This window comes from Erithacus rubecula (assembly GCF_903797595.1).
Source record: "Erithacus rubecula genome assembly, chromosome: 2".
Classification (NCBI taxonomy): domain Eukaryota; kingdom Metazoa; phylum Chordata; class Aves; order Passeriformes; family Muscicapidae; genus Erithacus; species Erithacus rubecula.
The window spans coordinates 77526457-77544926 of NC_136685.1; the positions used below are offsets into that span (position 1 = coordinate 77526457).

General features: G+C 35.9%; 1 protein-coding gene across 1 annotated transcript in view; it reads left to right on the top strand.

Moving 5' to 3' along the window:
- Positions 1–18470, top strand: part of SMYD3 (SET and MYND domain containing 3) — a 369857-nt gene that overhangs the window by 45185 nt on the left and 306202 nt on the right. The window contains exons 4-6 of the mRNA XM_079327644.1: positions 6424–6531; positions 7626–7683; positions 11964–12100. Coding sequence (XP_079183770.1) covers positions 6424–6531; positions 7626–7683; positions 11964–12100 — 303 coding nt within the window. The remainder of the gene's footprint in view (positions 1–6423; positions 6532–7625; positions 7684–11963; positions 12101–18470) is intronic.

Genomic DNA, 18470 nt, shown 5'->3' on the forward strand with positions numbered 1-18470 from the left:
AGGAAATAAGGATCAATAATGTGTTGAGAAGAGAAGGCTTTAAGAAAAACTGCATCTCTCAGGAGGTTTTTCAAGAAGAAAGGTGATACATGGCAGAAGGACAAGTGACAACAGGCTCAAGTTGAAAGACTAGAGGTTCACATAGTATACAATAAAAAGCTCTTGGCAGCCAAGAGGTGGGACAGGCTGGCCAGGGTGTTTGAGGGTTTAGAGACCCCACTGGATAAAGCTCTGAGCTGGCTCTGACCCCAGAGCTGATCCTGCTTTGCAACATGAGATCTCCATAGATCCATTCAGCCTGACTCATCCTGTGATTCTGTCCTATGAGATATTTCTGAAAGATGAACAGTTCTCAAAGGCCTAAAATCTTAACTTTTATATTTGACTAGATCTATAGGATTGTCTTACAGAGCACTTGAAGTTTTAAATGGCTTCTCACAGTTTTACACTGTGATTTTCTGTTTTGCTTTTTTTGTTTGTTTGTTTGTTTGTTTGTTTGTTTTTGAGAGGGTAAGGCCTGGTAGTTTGGTGTTTTTGGGGGAGAGTGTGTACAGTGTTTTTTTCTTTTCCTAAATTGAGAAATGATGAAACTGACTACTGGTCAAAGTAGAGTAGCAGTAATGCTCTATAACTTTTTAAGTTAAGTCTTTGGCACTGAATGAAAGCATCGTAGAACGTTTTTTGTTGGAAGGGACCTTGGAGATCATTAGTTACATGGGCAGACACCTTCCACTAGGTCAGGTTGCTCTAAGCATGCCATTTAGCCTGGCATTGAACACTTGCAGGGATGGAGCATCCACAGCTTCTTTGTTCTGGTGCCTCACCACCCTTACAGTAAAGAAGTTCTTTCTAATGTCTAAGCTAAATATACTCTCAGTTTGAAGCCATTCTCCCTTGCCCTACCACTACATGCCCTTGTAAAAAGTCCCTCTCCAGCTCTTTTGTGTAGGTACTGGAAGGCTGCTGCAAGGTCTCTCAGCCTGTCTCCACAGGAGAGGTGGTCCAGCTCTCTGGTCACCTTTGTGGCCTTACTTTGGACTTGCTCCATGTCCTTCTTATGTTGGGGGCCCCAGATCTGGATGTAGCACTGCAGATAGAGTCTCAGCAGAACAGAGGGGCAGAATCCCCTCCCTCCCCTGCTGCCCACTCTGCTCTGGATGCAGCCCAGGACATGTTTGGCACTCTTTGCTAAAAGTATTCATGGCTGGGTCATGTTGAGCCTCTTGTCAACCAACACCTCCAAGTCTTTCTCCTCAGGGCTGATCTTGTCACATATCATGTGCTCCTATAAACAATTCTGCTTTAATATGATCTGTAGTGTTCTCAAGGTACCACAAATCCCTCCTTTTGAGAATTAAAACATATGGAAAGGGAAAAGAGGAAGATCTGTCATTTTGATTCATCACGTGGCAAATGTGTGCAACGTACATTAGGTGCTTACTGTAGCATCAATAATAATGCCACAGGTAGATTTATTATGGGACATCATAAGGAAAACATGGCCTTAAAGACTATAAAAGACCAGAGTATTTGCAAGGTAAGTTTAAAACAAATATCTTCTAGGAGAGTCATTGGTAAAGCTTCTGTTGGCAGGTCTCTAACGTGAAATGAGACTGGTGGCTCTGGCCTGCAGAAGCAAATCTGCAAGGTGTAATGCAATAACCTGTCCCAGTTTAGGTGCAGAGGCTATGGAGGTAGCAGCTGGAGCTTCCTTTTTGAGAAGCACAACTGTGTGAGCATTCTTCAAGGATTCATAAGGGATAGCCTGAAGCCATCTTGAGTATCTTTGCTTTGTGCTTCCAGCTCTGAGGTTCACATGCTTGAAACCATCCATAGTTGTAGGAAGTGAGACAGGCTACTGCTGCTAAAAGTAATCTGCACTTAACACACAGTGTATTTGCAGTTACATAATTACTTGAATTGTTTACATATATAAATTAATACTGAATTAATGTATATAATATCCTGTGATATTGGGTTGTGATAGAGAATGACAGGGAAAAAAAGAAATTATTTTGTAGTCCAAGCAGTGAATTTATTAGGATTGATGACTTGAAAGAAGTGATACAGATAAAACTGAGGCCAGCCAGATCTCTTTGCTCTTGAGAACTGTCCTCTGATTCATCTTTGTTCTAATAAGCCAGCTAAACCATTGTGCTGCTCTGGTTTTATAGCAGCTGTTAGGAAAGCTAAACCAAATGCTTTGTGCCCTACTTAGCCTCTGTAGCTGAAGTGCAATTCATTAATATGTGCACTTCTAATTGAACTAATTGGTCAACAAATAAACAGCAGGGTATTGATGAAGCTGCATTTTGCACATTTAAAAAAGTGAATATTGACAAAACAGGACTATTTTAGTTTTATAAATACAGATAACTTTGAAATGCAAATTATGCAGCTGAATTTGCAATTCACACTTAGTTGCAGAATGATTTGATTATTTTTGAATGTGTGATACTGCAACTCAAAACACTTAGGCTTAAAACCTGTTATTTTTCTAGTGTTTTGTAACGAATACATTAAATGAAATCAGAATTAATATAAAAATCTGACTTAAAACAATTTAATCTCAGTAGGTGTACTGGGTCTAGTATAAAGATAGATTTTGTGAAAGAAACTTCAATGTAAATGTAACAGGGGATTTATATTTCAGAGTGTATCAAAAATAGACAATTTTAAAGCTGCAAATATCTTGTAAACATCTTCATTTGTTTTAAAATGTCAAGAGGAACAAAAAGCTATCTTCAGACTAACCTTAAGGAGAAGAAATAGTCTTTGGAAATGTCTTTCTTTTTTGGAACTTGAAGTGAGAATAGTTATCCTTTAAGGTAATATGTATGCAGAGCCAGCAGTCCTGAGAAAAACCTATATGCAAATCAGAATATCCAGTTTCTACAAATCTCCATAATGTCAGTTTTAAAGATTATGAGTGAATTGTTCCAAATTTCAAACATTCCCATTATTTTTCTGTTTTAGGCTGGTTGAACCAAGATGCTTTCACTTTTACCACTTTCTTTAATTAAAAAAAAAAATTAGAAGTGTGGAACTAGAACCTAGCACAAGAGATATTTAGGGTGACCTTTTGCAACTGAATTCTGATTTCAGGATCAAGTACATATAGATGTTTTGCTTTAAATTTTTTTTCTTTCAGTCAGACCTCCTTGGTTTTTGCCCTTACTTGGCATTTCTCTGTTGTAGCCCCTTTTCCACTTTCTGATGCCTAATTTCATGGGCTGCCTGCTTTCTAGCAATGTTATGTTGGTTGGTTGTCTCACCAAAAGTAGGCTTATCACATCTGCTGCTCCTCATAATCACTGTTGTGGTCATTCCTGGCAATGTTTATTAATATGGTGTATCCCATAGATTGGGGACCAATGATATAGATGATAATCCCTAATAAATGGAAGAGTAATTTCAGGCAGAATTCAGAATATGATATTATCAAACATTGTTGAAATAATTTAATAAATGTCATAATTCAAAAAAAGACATTATGTAAAAATTGAAGCAATCCCTTGGAAATTACAGATTATTTCCTTTTAACAGATCAAAACCTTCCAATGGAAAAATATCCTTCTTTGATTTTCTTTTTTTCTTTTTTTTTTTTTTTGATTAAGCAGCTCTAGTCTTTAACAGCTTTTTATTAACACATTAATCTACAGGAAGTGTTCAAGTTTTTTGATCTTGCATAGAAGACAAAAGAAAACCTTTGTTTCATCAGCATTGCTTTAGGATCTTTTGCAGATTCAAGCTCCAAGGGGAGACAGCAATAGCATATGTCTGTGAAAGGATGGATGTGCATTGGCAAAATCACTCAGCTGAAAATATGCAAGACACTGCAGGCATTTGTGAGGGGTCTTTGCCTGTGACCTGAGCCAGCAGGAGGAATCCTGGGCCTGGGTTGTGCAAGGGGGTGTTGGAGCTGGTGTGGTGCTGGTCCAGTGGGCAGACTCTCAATCTACCCCTGGCAGAGCTCTGTGCTGCACCATCTCTGCAGCCATGTGGGTGCTGGCCATCTTGACTTGGGTGGAGCCTGAGGATTTGCACTTGGGATGCATTGACATTGAGGGAGGGACAATGCTTTGGGAGGAGATAGATAGAAGAACATTCTTTTCAAGTTCCTAAGTGTAGTGAAACCTTGAGGAGGAATGTTTTGTATCACCCTGTACTGTTCATTTTCTTTGCCTTCTTCTATTAGTGTTCATTTCCAACAGGGGTAAAAGAAATCTTTGCAAAATTTGAAGACCTTCTCTGGTGGTCATGTCCCTGCACTACAATGTTTATACTCATGCTGGATATAGCATATAAATACCTTCACTGAAAGCAGAATATGTAAAATTAAGAAAACTGTCCCACTGACAAATGTGAGACTAACATAAGTCCAACCAATAACTATTGTTAGAGGCTGACTTTAAAAATAGGTCTCTACAGGATCACAGATTCTTATTTTCATGTTGCTCTGTAATTTGCATCTATGTTGTATGGATAGTAAGAAGAAATATTGTTGAATTTCATTATATTTAGTGCATTTGGAGCTTTCCCCTCCCTGACCATTTGGGAATAAGTGACTGGCAATCCCTATTCTAGTTCCTTCTGCAGAGGAATCAGTGATTCCTTTTGGCATCAGTTTTGGCCAAAGTGCTGTTTCATGGAAGGTGTGTGTTTGAACTATTCTTATCACATGGGAATGCTCTCAAAGAAACATGGCACATGATGCTGTGTAGTACAGCATATTTCCTCTTATTAGAGCTGTATTGGTAGGGTAGTTATTAATCATTTTGATGTCACTTCTAGCATGTTTAAAATTCTGTACAACATTTATGTAGTGGAAAGAATATGACAGATAAAGGCTTACTCCTAGGAACATTTTTAGTTTAAGTTGGATAAAAATGCCAAGATAATTATATTACACAGAATGATGTCTGGACATTTACAAGAATGACCTTGTTTTTTCTAGACAAGGATAATTCTATTCAGCATTAAATACTTAACTTTTATTTGTCAGACAGCATGTGACACTAACAGTATTTGGATTAATGCCTTCTTGGTGTCATTTTTTTCTCCTGTAGAGTTATGGGTAAAAGAAATGAAATCACAAATCTCTCATGTATCAGAAAGAAATAAAAAGTTCCATTTATTTATTATGTGTACACCACAGGGGAAGAAAATCCTGAATTAAACATGCTAAATGCTACTGGTGCTGAAATCTAGTTACTTGAAACAACTCCTTCACTTAAATGCAACTGAAGAAAAATTGTGTGATTGCCTTTAGAATCTTTAGAACTCACATGTCAGCATCTCCAGGTCTGATGTGCACTTACACATAGCTCTGCTATTTTCTATGTTTTTTAAATTGCTGAACATGTACTTAACGTTGGACAATAATTTTCTCTGTGGCATTCATCTAACAGAAACTGTTTTTCTGGATTCATGTTTTTTTCCCTTACTGCATATTTGTGAGAAAATGTCACCTTCAGAACCCCTTGGTTCTGAATACTCATCATTGTTGAAAATTTTTGTTGTGCCCAGTTCTTTTAATTTGCTTTTAAAACTATTTAAAACAGCTGTGTGGCTTCAAACACAAACTGTGAATATGCAAATAAAATGTGTAAATATGTAGTATGTTAATAAATGGACTTGGAGGTTTTGTGCATTATAAACAGAATTTTCTGCTGGTGGAGACAGAAGACAGGAAAAAAAGTGTTCAGAGATTTTCTTTCAACATGTTTCTTTAGCTGAAGACTCATTCTTCTGCACTAATATTGGGGCAACAATCAATGGTAGAGAAGAGAAGATACATATTTCAGTGTTTTCTTAATCTTGTCATCCTGGCTCTTCCCTGCTATGGAAGTGTTAGTCTTTCTCTGCCATTCTAATCAAAACAGCCCATGAAACAAAAATTTCAGGTTTGGGTAATATCTGAAAATAAAATATTTTTAGTTCTTTGTTCTGTTTTGGTATCAGTGACCACTCCTGCTCCAAACTGTGCAAAATATCACTACCAGTTGTCCCAGCTGTGGGCATTGATACCTCATCAGCTCAGGGATATTTGGGCACAGATTTTGCAGCCCTGAAAACTTGGCCATTGTGTTAGAGCAGCTGCATTTCGTGCAGTGAATGGACTCTGAAGGCTTCTGCACTCTTGGTTGCTGAGTGAACACTTGCCTAGAGTTTTGTGTGTGTTATGTAGAATTCTTTCTAGCTCTCTTCAATCTTGGGAAGTAAGCAGCTACATACTGTCACTGCTTCATGCCACAACAAATGAGAATCAGGGTGCATTGTTTTGAGCTTGTTTGTGTGCATAAATAACTGTAAATAACTATACATGTAAAATGTGTGTGCATGTAAAAAAGTAGGATACAGGTTATGTAAAATAAAATGGACTTTATTTTCTTTTTCTTCCTTTTTAAAATATTCTGATAGAAAGAAGCTTGGCTGGACCACAAGCTGGAATGCAGGTGTCTTAAGAGCATGGAACCCAATTTTCCTCCAGACTCTGTCAGACTTGCTGGCAGGATTGTTTTTAAACTAGTAAGTGATGTTCTTTTAAATTGATTCAGTGCAGCAAATTCTGATAAATGCTCTCTTGTTCTAAATGTTTAATGTAATTATGAGCTACAAGGCTGAAGTGACTGGGAATGCTGAAAAAAAATAGATTGCAAATTGCATTACAAGTTTACTGATTAATTTACAGAAATGCTGAAGGGATCAAGAGATTCCAAAATGGACATAACTAAGCTCAAGGGCCATGTTTATTGACTTTCTTTTTCTATGGCTATGTGGTAGCATTCTAAGCTTATTCCTGTCTGGAAGGAAACATGGGGAGACACTGTTTTCCCTTCAATACTACTGAAGTTATTAATGCTTTTTTCTTAACCTGATGGAAGCCTCAGTTGGTGTTGTTTGAATGAGTGGTAAGGACAGAAGAACTGGTGGCTAGCCTTTAATTTAGAGGGCATAATGCCATGCCTTCCAAGTTGGGTTCTTTTAATCTCAATTACCTTTATTAATATTTTTCTAAACTCTCTTGGATGTGCTGGGTATTTGACATTCCCATGGTTTGATTACTTTATATGGACTAAATTTTCTCTGAGTTTAAGCAGCTTATAAATGTGTGGGATTGCAGATCAAAAGGGATTTTCTAATTTTTTTGCTGAACCTGTTATGATGATGTCTGTGTTGGATAAAAGTGCAGGCCTTCATTGTTGTCTGAGGTGACAAAACATGATTTCACATTTATTTTATACATTAATCCAAAGACCTTGTGTATGATAGCTTTTAAAGGGCAAATATGTAGCTAGCATTATTGTGCATTAATTATAATCACATGAACTCTGAAACTACAAACATCATAAACTAATTTCAATTATGCTCTAAAGGGCTAAAGTAAGTTACTAAAGGTAAGCTGCCAAAGTTTTAAAGAAATTGAAATTAGTAGAAAGTCTTACAGCAAGAAAGAAACTTAGTTTTTTAGAATAGTTTATGCAAGGCCCTGGATTTACGTTGATGCTGTTGGCCTTACTTCGTTATCTTACACGTCCATCACACAGAATAATCAGTCTTGTAGAGTGTTTTCAAGATAAAATATGCTATGTAAGTGTTAATTATCTGTTTTTCCTCTACAGCTCAGACAATCAATGTGCCCTTCTGAGAGACTCTACACTTTTTATGATCTTCAGTCAAGTAAGTAATTGCCAGCCAGATTTCAGGAAGTTAATTCCAAGGTCTGCTTTGCAAAAGGTCCATCTGATTTTCTTGCAGCTTGCCTTCTGAAGGTTTGCTCTGTAGAGTAACTGAATCAAAGATAAAAAACTTTGTGGAAAAGAAGAGTTATTTCAAAGATGAAAGGAAAAATGTGTCTGTTGTCTTGAAGCAAAACCTTCACCTGTATTTTTGCTCTAGTATTTTTATTTTTGCTTTTTACAATGAGCATCTTGCCGACTCATTTTTTGATTTACCCAATGTTTGCCTTACTACATACATTGTCCATATTTCTACATACATATACAATAGTACATACATTTTTACATTGAGGTTTTACTTTTTTAATACTTATGTGCTATTGCATGAAGCTTCAAAATGACTTCAGAAATAGGAAAGTTAAATTTAAAAGGGATATGTGTATATTTTTCTTCTACATGACCTTTCAATTGAGAAAAATGAAATTGTGCAGTTATTACTTCTGTGGCTTCACAAGTTTCAGCTGCTTGGGTAGAAAAAATGCCCGTTACAATCTCTCAGCAGGGCAAAAATGGAAACTTTTTTTCATGTTTTTTGGTATCTTGAAGACTTTGAAAGGAAGAAATACATTCTTGGTACAATTATGCATCTTGTTTAGAGGGATTTTCTGGGGAATAATGTGAATATTTTCATTACCTCAATGTTTTTTAGTATTATTCAGAGTTTTGGCTACAAACTAGCTTGATCAATTGATATAGTTAGAAATAAAACCTGTATAAACATAAAAATTGCAATACATAGAATTAATTTTACTTCTGAACATCCTGACACTGTTGCCTTCTCCCAAACTGCAAGGGCAAAAGACTTTAATAAGGCAGCAAATTAAACTGGATAGATTTCAGTTATTTAAAACATAGTGTTTTTCTACCATGGATATTCTCAATTTGTGTAACAAAGGTTTATGGAAAACAGATGCTTCAAACTAAGTTGAAGTGATGTAGAGTGTGGACTTTTATGCTTCATTACACTGCTGGGATCCAAGGAAGGAGTCTTTATAGTACCAATGGCTGATTGCAGAGTGGTGCAGGAGGAGATGGATGGAAGAACCTCCCTTTAAAAATTAGGTACTGATCACTTGTACAGCAGTTGTCTCTAGTGTAGGCAAAGATTTTTTTTGCAGCTGATCGTTCCATACAAACTGGGGTTTCTCAGGACACTTCAGGAGATGATCTCAGCTTTCCTTGACTTGACTGGAGACAAGGGGAATAGCTAAGTTGTCTGGAGAGAAGCTTGGTCTTGAACAGCCCTAAGCTGTGAAGGATAAATGGTACAAAAGTCTGTAGAGTGGCCAGAAGCTTCTGCTGAAATTCTCATTCTGAAGGAAATGATGATATGGCCTGTGATACAGATGGGATGACTGTCCTCTCACTGATATAGAAACAGGTGGTATATAGCTAGTCAGTTTAGGAGAAGAAAAATGAGAGATACATGTGTAGTGCTTCAGCTGTACTTACTCTGAGTCTTAATAACAATTCCTGTGGAATCTTCTTAACTCCACAGCACCAAGTGTTTAGGACATTAACACATTAACTGAAGTTGCTACTTCAGACCACAGTACAAATGGCCTATGCATAATCTTATGTAAAGGTTTTGGCTGACTTTATTTGTGTTGTTTTCCTGGCTCCCTTGTTAGAGTGAATAGATGGTCTCTATGGTTTTGGAGTTAAAATAAACCAAAAGTGTTTTGAGTTGGCGTGAGAACTTGTAGTAGCTGTGATTATTTTTTTGCTGCCTCTCTATGCTCCAAAAGCTCCTGCTATTGCATAACCATTTCCCCATTTGCTGCACAATTTGTGAACAGTGTTGACAAAGCTTTTCTTTCTTTGTGTACTTAGTGGAATCTATAGGACTATTAGAACTGCATTTTCATCAGAGGCCTAAGTATATAGGAGAAAAGATTTCTTTGAACAGAATCACATGAACTATGAATACAGGCTATAATCTGAAACAAAAATATTCTCAGGAAGCATCTTTGTAATGGAAGGTAATGTTTCAACACTAATCAGAAATATGACAGAATTCTCATTGATACTCTTTTTATCTTTTTTGTGTTTTTTCCTCCCACTTGTAATTCAAAAATATTTTATTTTTGAAAATTGTTATTGGCACTATGCTGTCTCATTTTGCTTTTCACTATTACTTTTCAACATTACTTTATACTGTTGATTGATTTTTAGTGTGGGAGACATGCAAGCTGAATAGTAGCCTATAAAGTTTTATACATTTATTGAATAATTTTCTGCTAAAACATATAATACATGAAATACCACAAAGCATATGGAGACATCCAGCCCTTTATGAGGTTCTTTTCCAATCTCCATAGTTCCTTGAAATTCTTTTATATGCCCTGAAACTCAGATTAAGTAGGAGGGGTCTCTCTGAGCATGATTACTTTTGCTAGTTCTCATTTATCTTAAGACTATTCCTTACTTCCTTAGTTCTCTGGTATGTTACAGTAATTCAGAAATCATCTTTGTTTTTACTGACCAAGACTCAGTATCCAGAAAATAGTTTATGTGCTGTATTATGGGGCAGATACTTTGCTACTTTACTTGTATAAGTATCAGGGTTCCATAATTAAATCCCCATGCCTTATTTAGAAACTTTTTCATGGGCTTTTTATAGAATTTTTTCTGCCACACCAGGTTTCTTAAACAATTGAAAAGTTTTTTTTAAAAAACAAAAAGTGAAAACATTCGCAAATTTAATTTCATTTTGCTTTTGGCCTTGTTTTCTTATGTTCTTGGAAAACCAGGTCTTGATCATTTTCTATTAAGGTTCCCATGGGATCTTTTTCTGAATCATTAGCTCTGATGTCCTGGACAGATTCCAGTGTGGCTAATTGCATTCTGCTTCCATCTCTATCAGTTCTCCCTGAAGTTCCAGTTGGTTTTGGTATTCATGTTCACATCTGTCCTAAGCTACACTGTCAATTTGTAACATGCTTCTTACGTGATTCCTCTTCTTTAGTCTAGGGTTGTTTTATTTGCCAATAGTGAAACAAAGCTTGCCTTTCCCTCTTTGTTGTAATTAATTTTGCAATGTATTATAGATAGTGTAAGTAATTCACGTGTTGTCTTGAATAATTTTCCCTTTGAAGGGAAAGCATTTTTTGTTTTCAAAGGAATATTATATAAAAAAGGAAAGTATATATTTATAATTTTTCTTTTATATTTTTTAAGAATCTGTTGTTTCAGTCATCTAAAAGTTTGCTGCTTCTCTTGAAGACACAGTCCTCATAGATACCCCACTTTTCTATAACAGAGATTTTCTGTACATTGTGAAAAACATATGTTTGGATTTCTAACATTTACATTCATTCATGTTTGCAAAATCACCTGCTAACATCCACACTGTTAGATGCACTTGGGTAGTGCTGTGAGCATCTATAGATGTTTATAATAAAATAACAATTCATCATTATGCAGAGATAAAATTGATTCATAGTGCATCATAAATCTCTGCCTTTTGTTATGGACTGCTTGAATATGTTCATCTTCACATTCTCCATTTTGTACTAGCTGGTAGGAAAAAAGAAGTGTGAAGAAGGTAGGTAGGCAATGAACTTGCTAGGGCAGCAGAAGTTTCACTTTCGGTGTTATCAGAGACCTGGTGCATGCATAATGATTAATTAGAAAATTAGTCACTATGATTCTTTCTGTTTCAGGATTTCTATCTGTAAACATGTAATAGTAGTGCTTTATAATAAGGTGATATTTACTTCATATTCTTTCATATTCATTGTTTACCAGTTGCTCTGTATGAAACTCCTTTTGTTCATAAATACTTTTCTGTTTCATCTGCTAGCATAAAGTGTTTCTGATACATCTATGGAGAATACAGTAGAAAAGAATGTACTACTGCATAAAGTTCCAAGCATTTTTCTAATGTGGTTAATGTTACAAACCCAGATGCCTAATTTTTGTCTGTAATGTTTTACATCTGCTTGCACATCTGCTTTATCTATTGGCTTTTGATCTTTACCATGCTGTCGTGTCGTATGAATTGGCAGTAGCAACCTGATAAACTCTACTGTGTGTTGATAGGTAACTGTCACAAAAAATGAGAAATGTCTGCCCTCTTGTCAAAATTGCCCTCTCTCAAGATTAATTCCTGGACTGGAAATGTCTAGACTGTATGGCTGCCATTGGATGTTTTCAAAATGTTGGTGAAATGTTCTGTTTATGACCTGGTCTACTTTTTTTTTTCCCTTTCCCCATAAGACACTGAACGGTTAAGTGAAGAAATGAAAGATGGCCTCAGGCACCTTGCACAGACTTTGCAACTGTATTTGAAAACTGAGATCCAGGATGAGTCTCAATTGCCACCTGCAATTGACTTTTTTCAGATCTTCACAAAAGTAAGTGTTAAAATCTGGTTGCTTGACAACTCATAAATTATCTTTTCCTTGTGTTCACGATTTATTTCTGAGTGGGAGTTCAGTAGATGCATTCAGAATGTGATATATGACAAAGTGAATTCAAACTATTTCTTTTTATTCAGTCAGTAGAAGTATAACTTTAATATAATTGCAGGACTTCAAAATTAAAGCAGTAGCCAGAGGATATTTTTTCTTTTCCTTTTTAAAAATTATCTTGTTAAAGTTGTTGAGTGAGAAGAAAAGCAAGAAAGTTCAAATATAATTGAGTCAATCAACCTGAGTAATTTTTTCAGTAATAAGGAGCATATAACATCATTTTTCAGCTTAGAATTTTTCTGCCAAGTGAAATGTATTTGCAGATGTACTCCCATCCCATTTTGTCATTTAGAGGTATATGCTGATGTTTATGATAGTAATGTATCCTACAAGTTGCTTTTTCCAGAGACCCATGGATTACTTATTCTGAAAGATGGCATATAAAGTATTTTAAAATTAGATTCCACAGTATATAAAATGTTTATTGTGTTACTGAATAAATATTGTTGGTTTTTGGTGTAGATATTTTCTTACATTTAATTCAGGAAACTAAATTCAAACAATGCTAGCAGAAATATTTTATATGAAGAGTACTTATAGTTTTAACTCCATTTAATTTTTTTAAAATTTCTAATTGATTGATAAATTCTGCCATAAGATTTATCTTATTTATGTTTTGGTTGTTTTAGTAAGTGTATCCTTATGAAGTAAGCTAAAGTGTAACAATTTTTTTCTTCTGATATAAATAAAAGAAAGAGTCTCTTTGAGGGAAATTAAATTAAAAATGCTATAAATTTTTTTTTAACATTTAAGAGAAATATGTTGCATAGTTAGAGAACCTTCTTCTTTTTTTTTAATTTTTTAAATTTTTTTAATTTTTTTTATCTGTGGACAGGAGTAGAAGCAATATAATCAAATGTGCTGTTTTTCTGGATTTTTTTTTCATTGTTGATTAGACTGCTATGATGTAAAATTGCAATTTTACCTGACAAATCACACAGTCTAAAGTAGACCCAGTCGAAAGGGTGCATAGATAAAACCCCTTAAGTACTCCCTCGTCTCCACTCAAACTATTTTATTGTCTTGTGTTGGCATGCTGGTTTGGCCTGAACTTTGTCAGAAGCATTTCACATGAAACATGCACGTTGTGTTATCTGGTGTAGAGAATTTGTGCAGCTGAAGATAAAACTGGTTATCAGAAGATGATCACTGCCTACTTAATTTGAACTCAGTTGCAGCTTGTAAGAAATTCTTTCCAAATGTTGTTGCCTTCTACGTAATGGTACGCTTAAGATGGGAAATAGCCATGTGGCTTTACAGAAAGTGTGATGTTTACTAAACACATTGGAACACTGTTGATGGAAATGCAGAAAGTTTTTAAAGAAGGTTTTTAATTTTTTATGTACACACGTGCATGAGCATGTGCACATATGTGCACCTCCTTTCCCCTCCCGTGTATTTTACCAAGGTGATGTAAGTGGCCATCAAGGCCAGAGTGAAAGCCAAGACTTCCCAGCTCTATATTTTGTTAATTGGAGAACTGGGAATGCTCCTGTTAATGACATTTGCCCCACTGTAGCTTTGGGATCACAACGATATTTCTAACACGATTTATTCCGTATGTTGACTGTGAATTTTTCCCCACCCTATCAAATGTAGTTCAAAGCATTGAGTTTTTAAGTTGTTGGTTTTGGTTTGGGTTTTTTTTGTCTATTAAACTAGGGCTCATTGCCTTCTTTGCTGGTTTTGCTTAGTCTGTGTGATAGTCTGCTCTGGGAAAATGAAGAGCAAATGACATAGACCTGTCATGTGTACACATACTTGATATCATTAATACTAAAAAGAACTGGCAGAAGAAATAGGAAAATCTGACTGGACAGGTGAGTGGTTGGTAGAAAAGAGTAGTCAACAGCCATGTGCTTTACATGAGTAAAGTTAGTATCTTGTTCACAGTTCAGTCAAGCACAACATTCAAGCTCATTGTCACTCTCTAATTTTCTATGTGGCATTTTGCAGCTTTCCCAATTTGGTTGTCAAACAAGTTTGTTATGAGTGTGATGTTGTATTAAAATATTAATTTAGTATTCCCCCATCCCTAGGGAGGTAGCAGCAGATGTATTCTGCCACTCCCATGGAATGTTCTTTGGAAGATAAGCTGGATGACCATGCAAATTATTGGTTGGTTTGTTTGTTTTTTTTTTTAAGCTGAATAGGGATGCTGATTCTCAGCAGGTAAAATTTAAGACTGGAACTGTAAAGTCTCTGATAAGACTTTTTCAGTTTCTTCTCTGTAGTATAACTCTAAAGAGGACCAGCTGTGATGACTTCCCTTTGTGGTCATAGAATAAAGAAATACTACAGATACATAACTTCAAGATGTAATCTTGTTTTCCCAACTACTTCCAACATTCCTTTCAAGTTCAGTAGGTGCTTATTCGAACACTGAACTTTTTTGGATCAGTTCTTTCATTGCATGCCACAAAAAGATCCAGTCAAAGGTCATTTTTTATTCTGTTTGATGCTGGATCCTCAAGAAGGAAAATAAACAGACTGCCAGACAAAAGAGAAAAATTATCCTGTGGTGAGGTGACTAAATTCCAGATGGTTCTTGGAAAATGTCCAACCTGATTTAGGTCAAAAGAGCTTCTTGGAAGCTCTTTTAAACAGCCCTCCTTCTCTGCTGTCCACTGCTCTTGTCTTTGTGAAAATTAATTATAGTTTTATTCACTTGCTTGTGATGCTTAATACGCAGGGAATCCCCCTGAGTGTGCATTTGTAGAAACTGCCCATTGAAAATCAAAGAAAATTTTGTGATTTCTTTTCATGGGCAGAATTTCACCCCAATGTATTTTTAGTTTGCATGAGATCTGTGGAAAATACCAGCTGTACTGGATGGGGAGGTGTTTTAGAAGGGTTATGCACCTTTCTTTCTGACAGTGTTGCCCTGTCCTTTCTAGACAATTTGCTTTTGAGCTGGTGTTGAATTTTCTCATTTTTGTTATCTGATCACTTTTTGCAAGCTACAGTTTATTTAACGTGCCATTTATCAAGGTTGTGACTGTTTTAAAATTCTGATCCTCAGAATTAAATAGAATTATCTGTAGCTAATTATGTGGTAAGGCTTTAACTCCGCAGAGATATTTTCTAATGTCAAGATAAATTTTTGACAGCGTGGTTTTATGGTTTAATGATGTTTCCATAACCTTGAGATAAAATCAGTCCTTGCTTTTTATTCTTCAACTTTTACTTACATGTGTGAGGAGGTGGCCTGGAGTCCTTTGAGACATTTAATGGATGCGGGATAAAGAATTAAATTTTTTGTATGCATTTAGGGTCCTTTAAATGCCAGCAGACAGAACAATGTGAACCACTTTAAGAAATTGAATAAACTCTGTACCTACCACGTTGACTGTAAACCTGTGGGTGACTCTACTGATGGGAATCAGGCCCAAGATGATTCCTTTTAGGCCAAATATAGGCTTAGTGTGTTACACAGAATTGCAGCTACTCATACTGTGTCAGAACTGTCTGTTTGCACATTTTGAAATAATTGGAAAATTTGTTTTCTAATTAATGAGAAATAAAAGAGATTCTGGTGTTCGATAGAATGATAGCCATTTTTAAGATCTCCTTATCTCAGATCCTGACATATATAAGAATAGTGAGGCATATGCCACCTCTGTCATTAACTTGCACTAAGATAAAATCCAGTGACACTGAATAAACTGTTACAAGCAGACTTCTAAGGCAGTTTAGTAAACTTGAAACAGAATTTTATTGGAAAGAAGTTTTCTAGAGGATGTTTTGGTGAAGCTGTTGATAAGCTTTTTGGGAAAGGATGCTGGATTGAAGATTTTAGGAAACCGTGAAGCCATTTTGGGTTATACCTTTTTTTTTCCTTTTATATGTTCTCTGTATTCTTCACACATTTGTAGGTCTATAGCCTATTGTTTTAGTGGCTGGTTTTCCCAGTAATTTTCCCTGGCCTTTCCCTAGGCATAAAGACAAAGCAAATTCCAGAGCTCCAAGCCCCTGGGTGTACAAGGCTCTGTGCTATCTTGGTTCCTCCTGGGAACCAAGGATGAGAACAACTCTTGGCGATGCATTCTCATGGACAAAACAAAGCTAGTGCCAAGGAGGGGACTCCAGAGAAGGAACTTGACCTGGGGGAATTGAATCACCACTTCTCCTCCTAATTGGTGGTTTTTATAAATTATGCTGATTTTCTAAAACCTGTAAAAATGTACTCATCCCTGTGAAGGTGGGCTTTGGTGGACATCTTTCCATAACTGTCCCTGAAGGCCTTCAAATAAGGCCTCATTACTAAAATTATACTGAGTTTCATTTCCAAATTGGGAAAAAGGCAACACATAGAGCAGAGATGATACCTCCTGAAATAGCAGTCTTCCTAATGTTGTGCAAAATTTCACTTTGGGACAGTATTTTAACCATAACATGGGATGATAGGGACCAGAAAAAGAATTTTTAGCTTACTGAAATTTTCAATCTTTCCTGCAGTTGCAATCTTGACACCTTTTTGTTATGAACAGATTCTGCTTTGAAAGTAGGTGTGCTGCTTTCTTTTAGTTCACTGGAGAGGTCACACACCTGTATATGTGGGAGGAGAGGAGTCCTCTTTATGCAGGTGGTGGATGTGCTGCTCACCCCTGTCTTCTCAGGCGCTGTTCTACCCTTTCCTTCTCAGGTCAGTTTAGAATTTACAGAGATCAAAGAGTAAAACCAGGTCTGAATGACTGTGGAGTTGTAAGTCTAGGATAGTACAAGAAGAAGTATCTGTATATATTAGAAACGTGTACAATTCTTATATGTCAGATTGATTTCTTTCTGTGTTAGGTTTTGGAGGTTTGTGAAATCAACATTAGAGTAAAGAAGAGATACAAGTTTGATGTTGTAGGCCAGTTTCTGTGCCCATAAAAAATTTTAACCAAAAGACCAGTTGTCTGTTTAGACTGTTGGTGTAGTTGGTTTTGTTTTAAAATTAAGAAATAGTAAGGAGGCTGTGTAAAGTGCAGAGCTATATCTCTCAAGAGGCAAAGTGTCCGAGTCTCTTTAAAATCCTTTATTTACCCTATCAAAATTTAGATATATTTCACTTGTTCTTCTAACTTTTTATTCCACTCAATGCTTTGAAAGAATTTTTTTTTCAACATAAAAGATATTAGTACCAATTAAAATGAAATCTTACTGCTAAAAGGATTTTGATATAGGCAGAAGAGAACTAGGAGCTAAGAAGTGTCACTAGGCCTTTGTAAAGTCTGAATACTAAATTATGGTAATTTATTTGTGTGAAAGTTGAAGGAGATACTTAATGATATGACTGATAAAGTGCATTTCATCTCCACGTTGCTTCTTCAGATCTTACAGGCTCAGTGTTCTCTGAGAAGACCTTGGAATACAAGATATTCTTCAGTGAATGCTTTCAGTAGGTTACTCAGGATTCACTGGTTAACTTAATAATTCTTGAATCAGGGAAATTAAAAATCGATTTGTATCAAGAAAGTCAAAAGAAATATTAGGATAAAGTTATAAGCAGGTTAAGAGTTGTTAAAGACATACAGGTGAAGGTTGCTTTCTGATGCTAGGCTTGCTAATCTAATTAACTCTGGATGAACTTGTTCAGTTTCCCTGTGTTTGGGAGGCTGTGAAGCTTTTTTTCCTGGAGGCAGGAAAAAAATGCAAGTGAATGTTTAATCCATCATTGTTCTTTGTGTAATTCAAAGCTAATGTACCTTGCTACCCTGTCTCATGGTAAATTGAAGACCAGTACTAACAAATTTATTTTTAGTCATGGCCCAGGAAACTATTTTGCAAAAACCTTTTAGTTTTGATAGTTTTCTTTTTTTTTTTATTATAAGTGCCAAAGTCTTATAATTTCCAGGAATTATTATACCTGTAACAACATTGATTAAGCTTAGGTGCTCAACATGCATTTGTGTTTGTTAATGTTCTTGACTCTTGTTTTAATTTTAGAGTTGTAGGAATATATTCCTGCTCATCAAACCATATCAGAACCTTTTTCTCTGACTTTTGCCATCTTTAAGTCTGCTGCATGAGATTTGTGATTATCTTTTTACCTATAGTGCTATTGATTTAGTTAATATGGGGTTTTTTTGGGTGGGAATCTGCACATGAGAATATGGACTCTTCAGTTCTCTGTGTGAGTGGTTTTAAGTTATTGAAAGCTTCACACTTACAGCTGTGAAGAACTAACTTGCCATCATTAGAAATACTATGTTAGTTACTGCCAAAATAATTTCAGGAGAGTTTTTCTGTACTCCTTTTCCAGTGTATT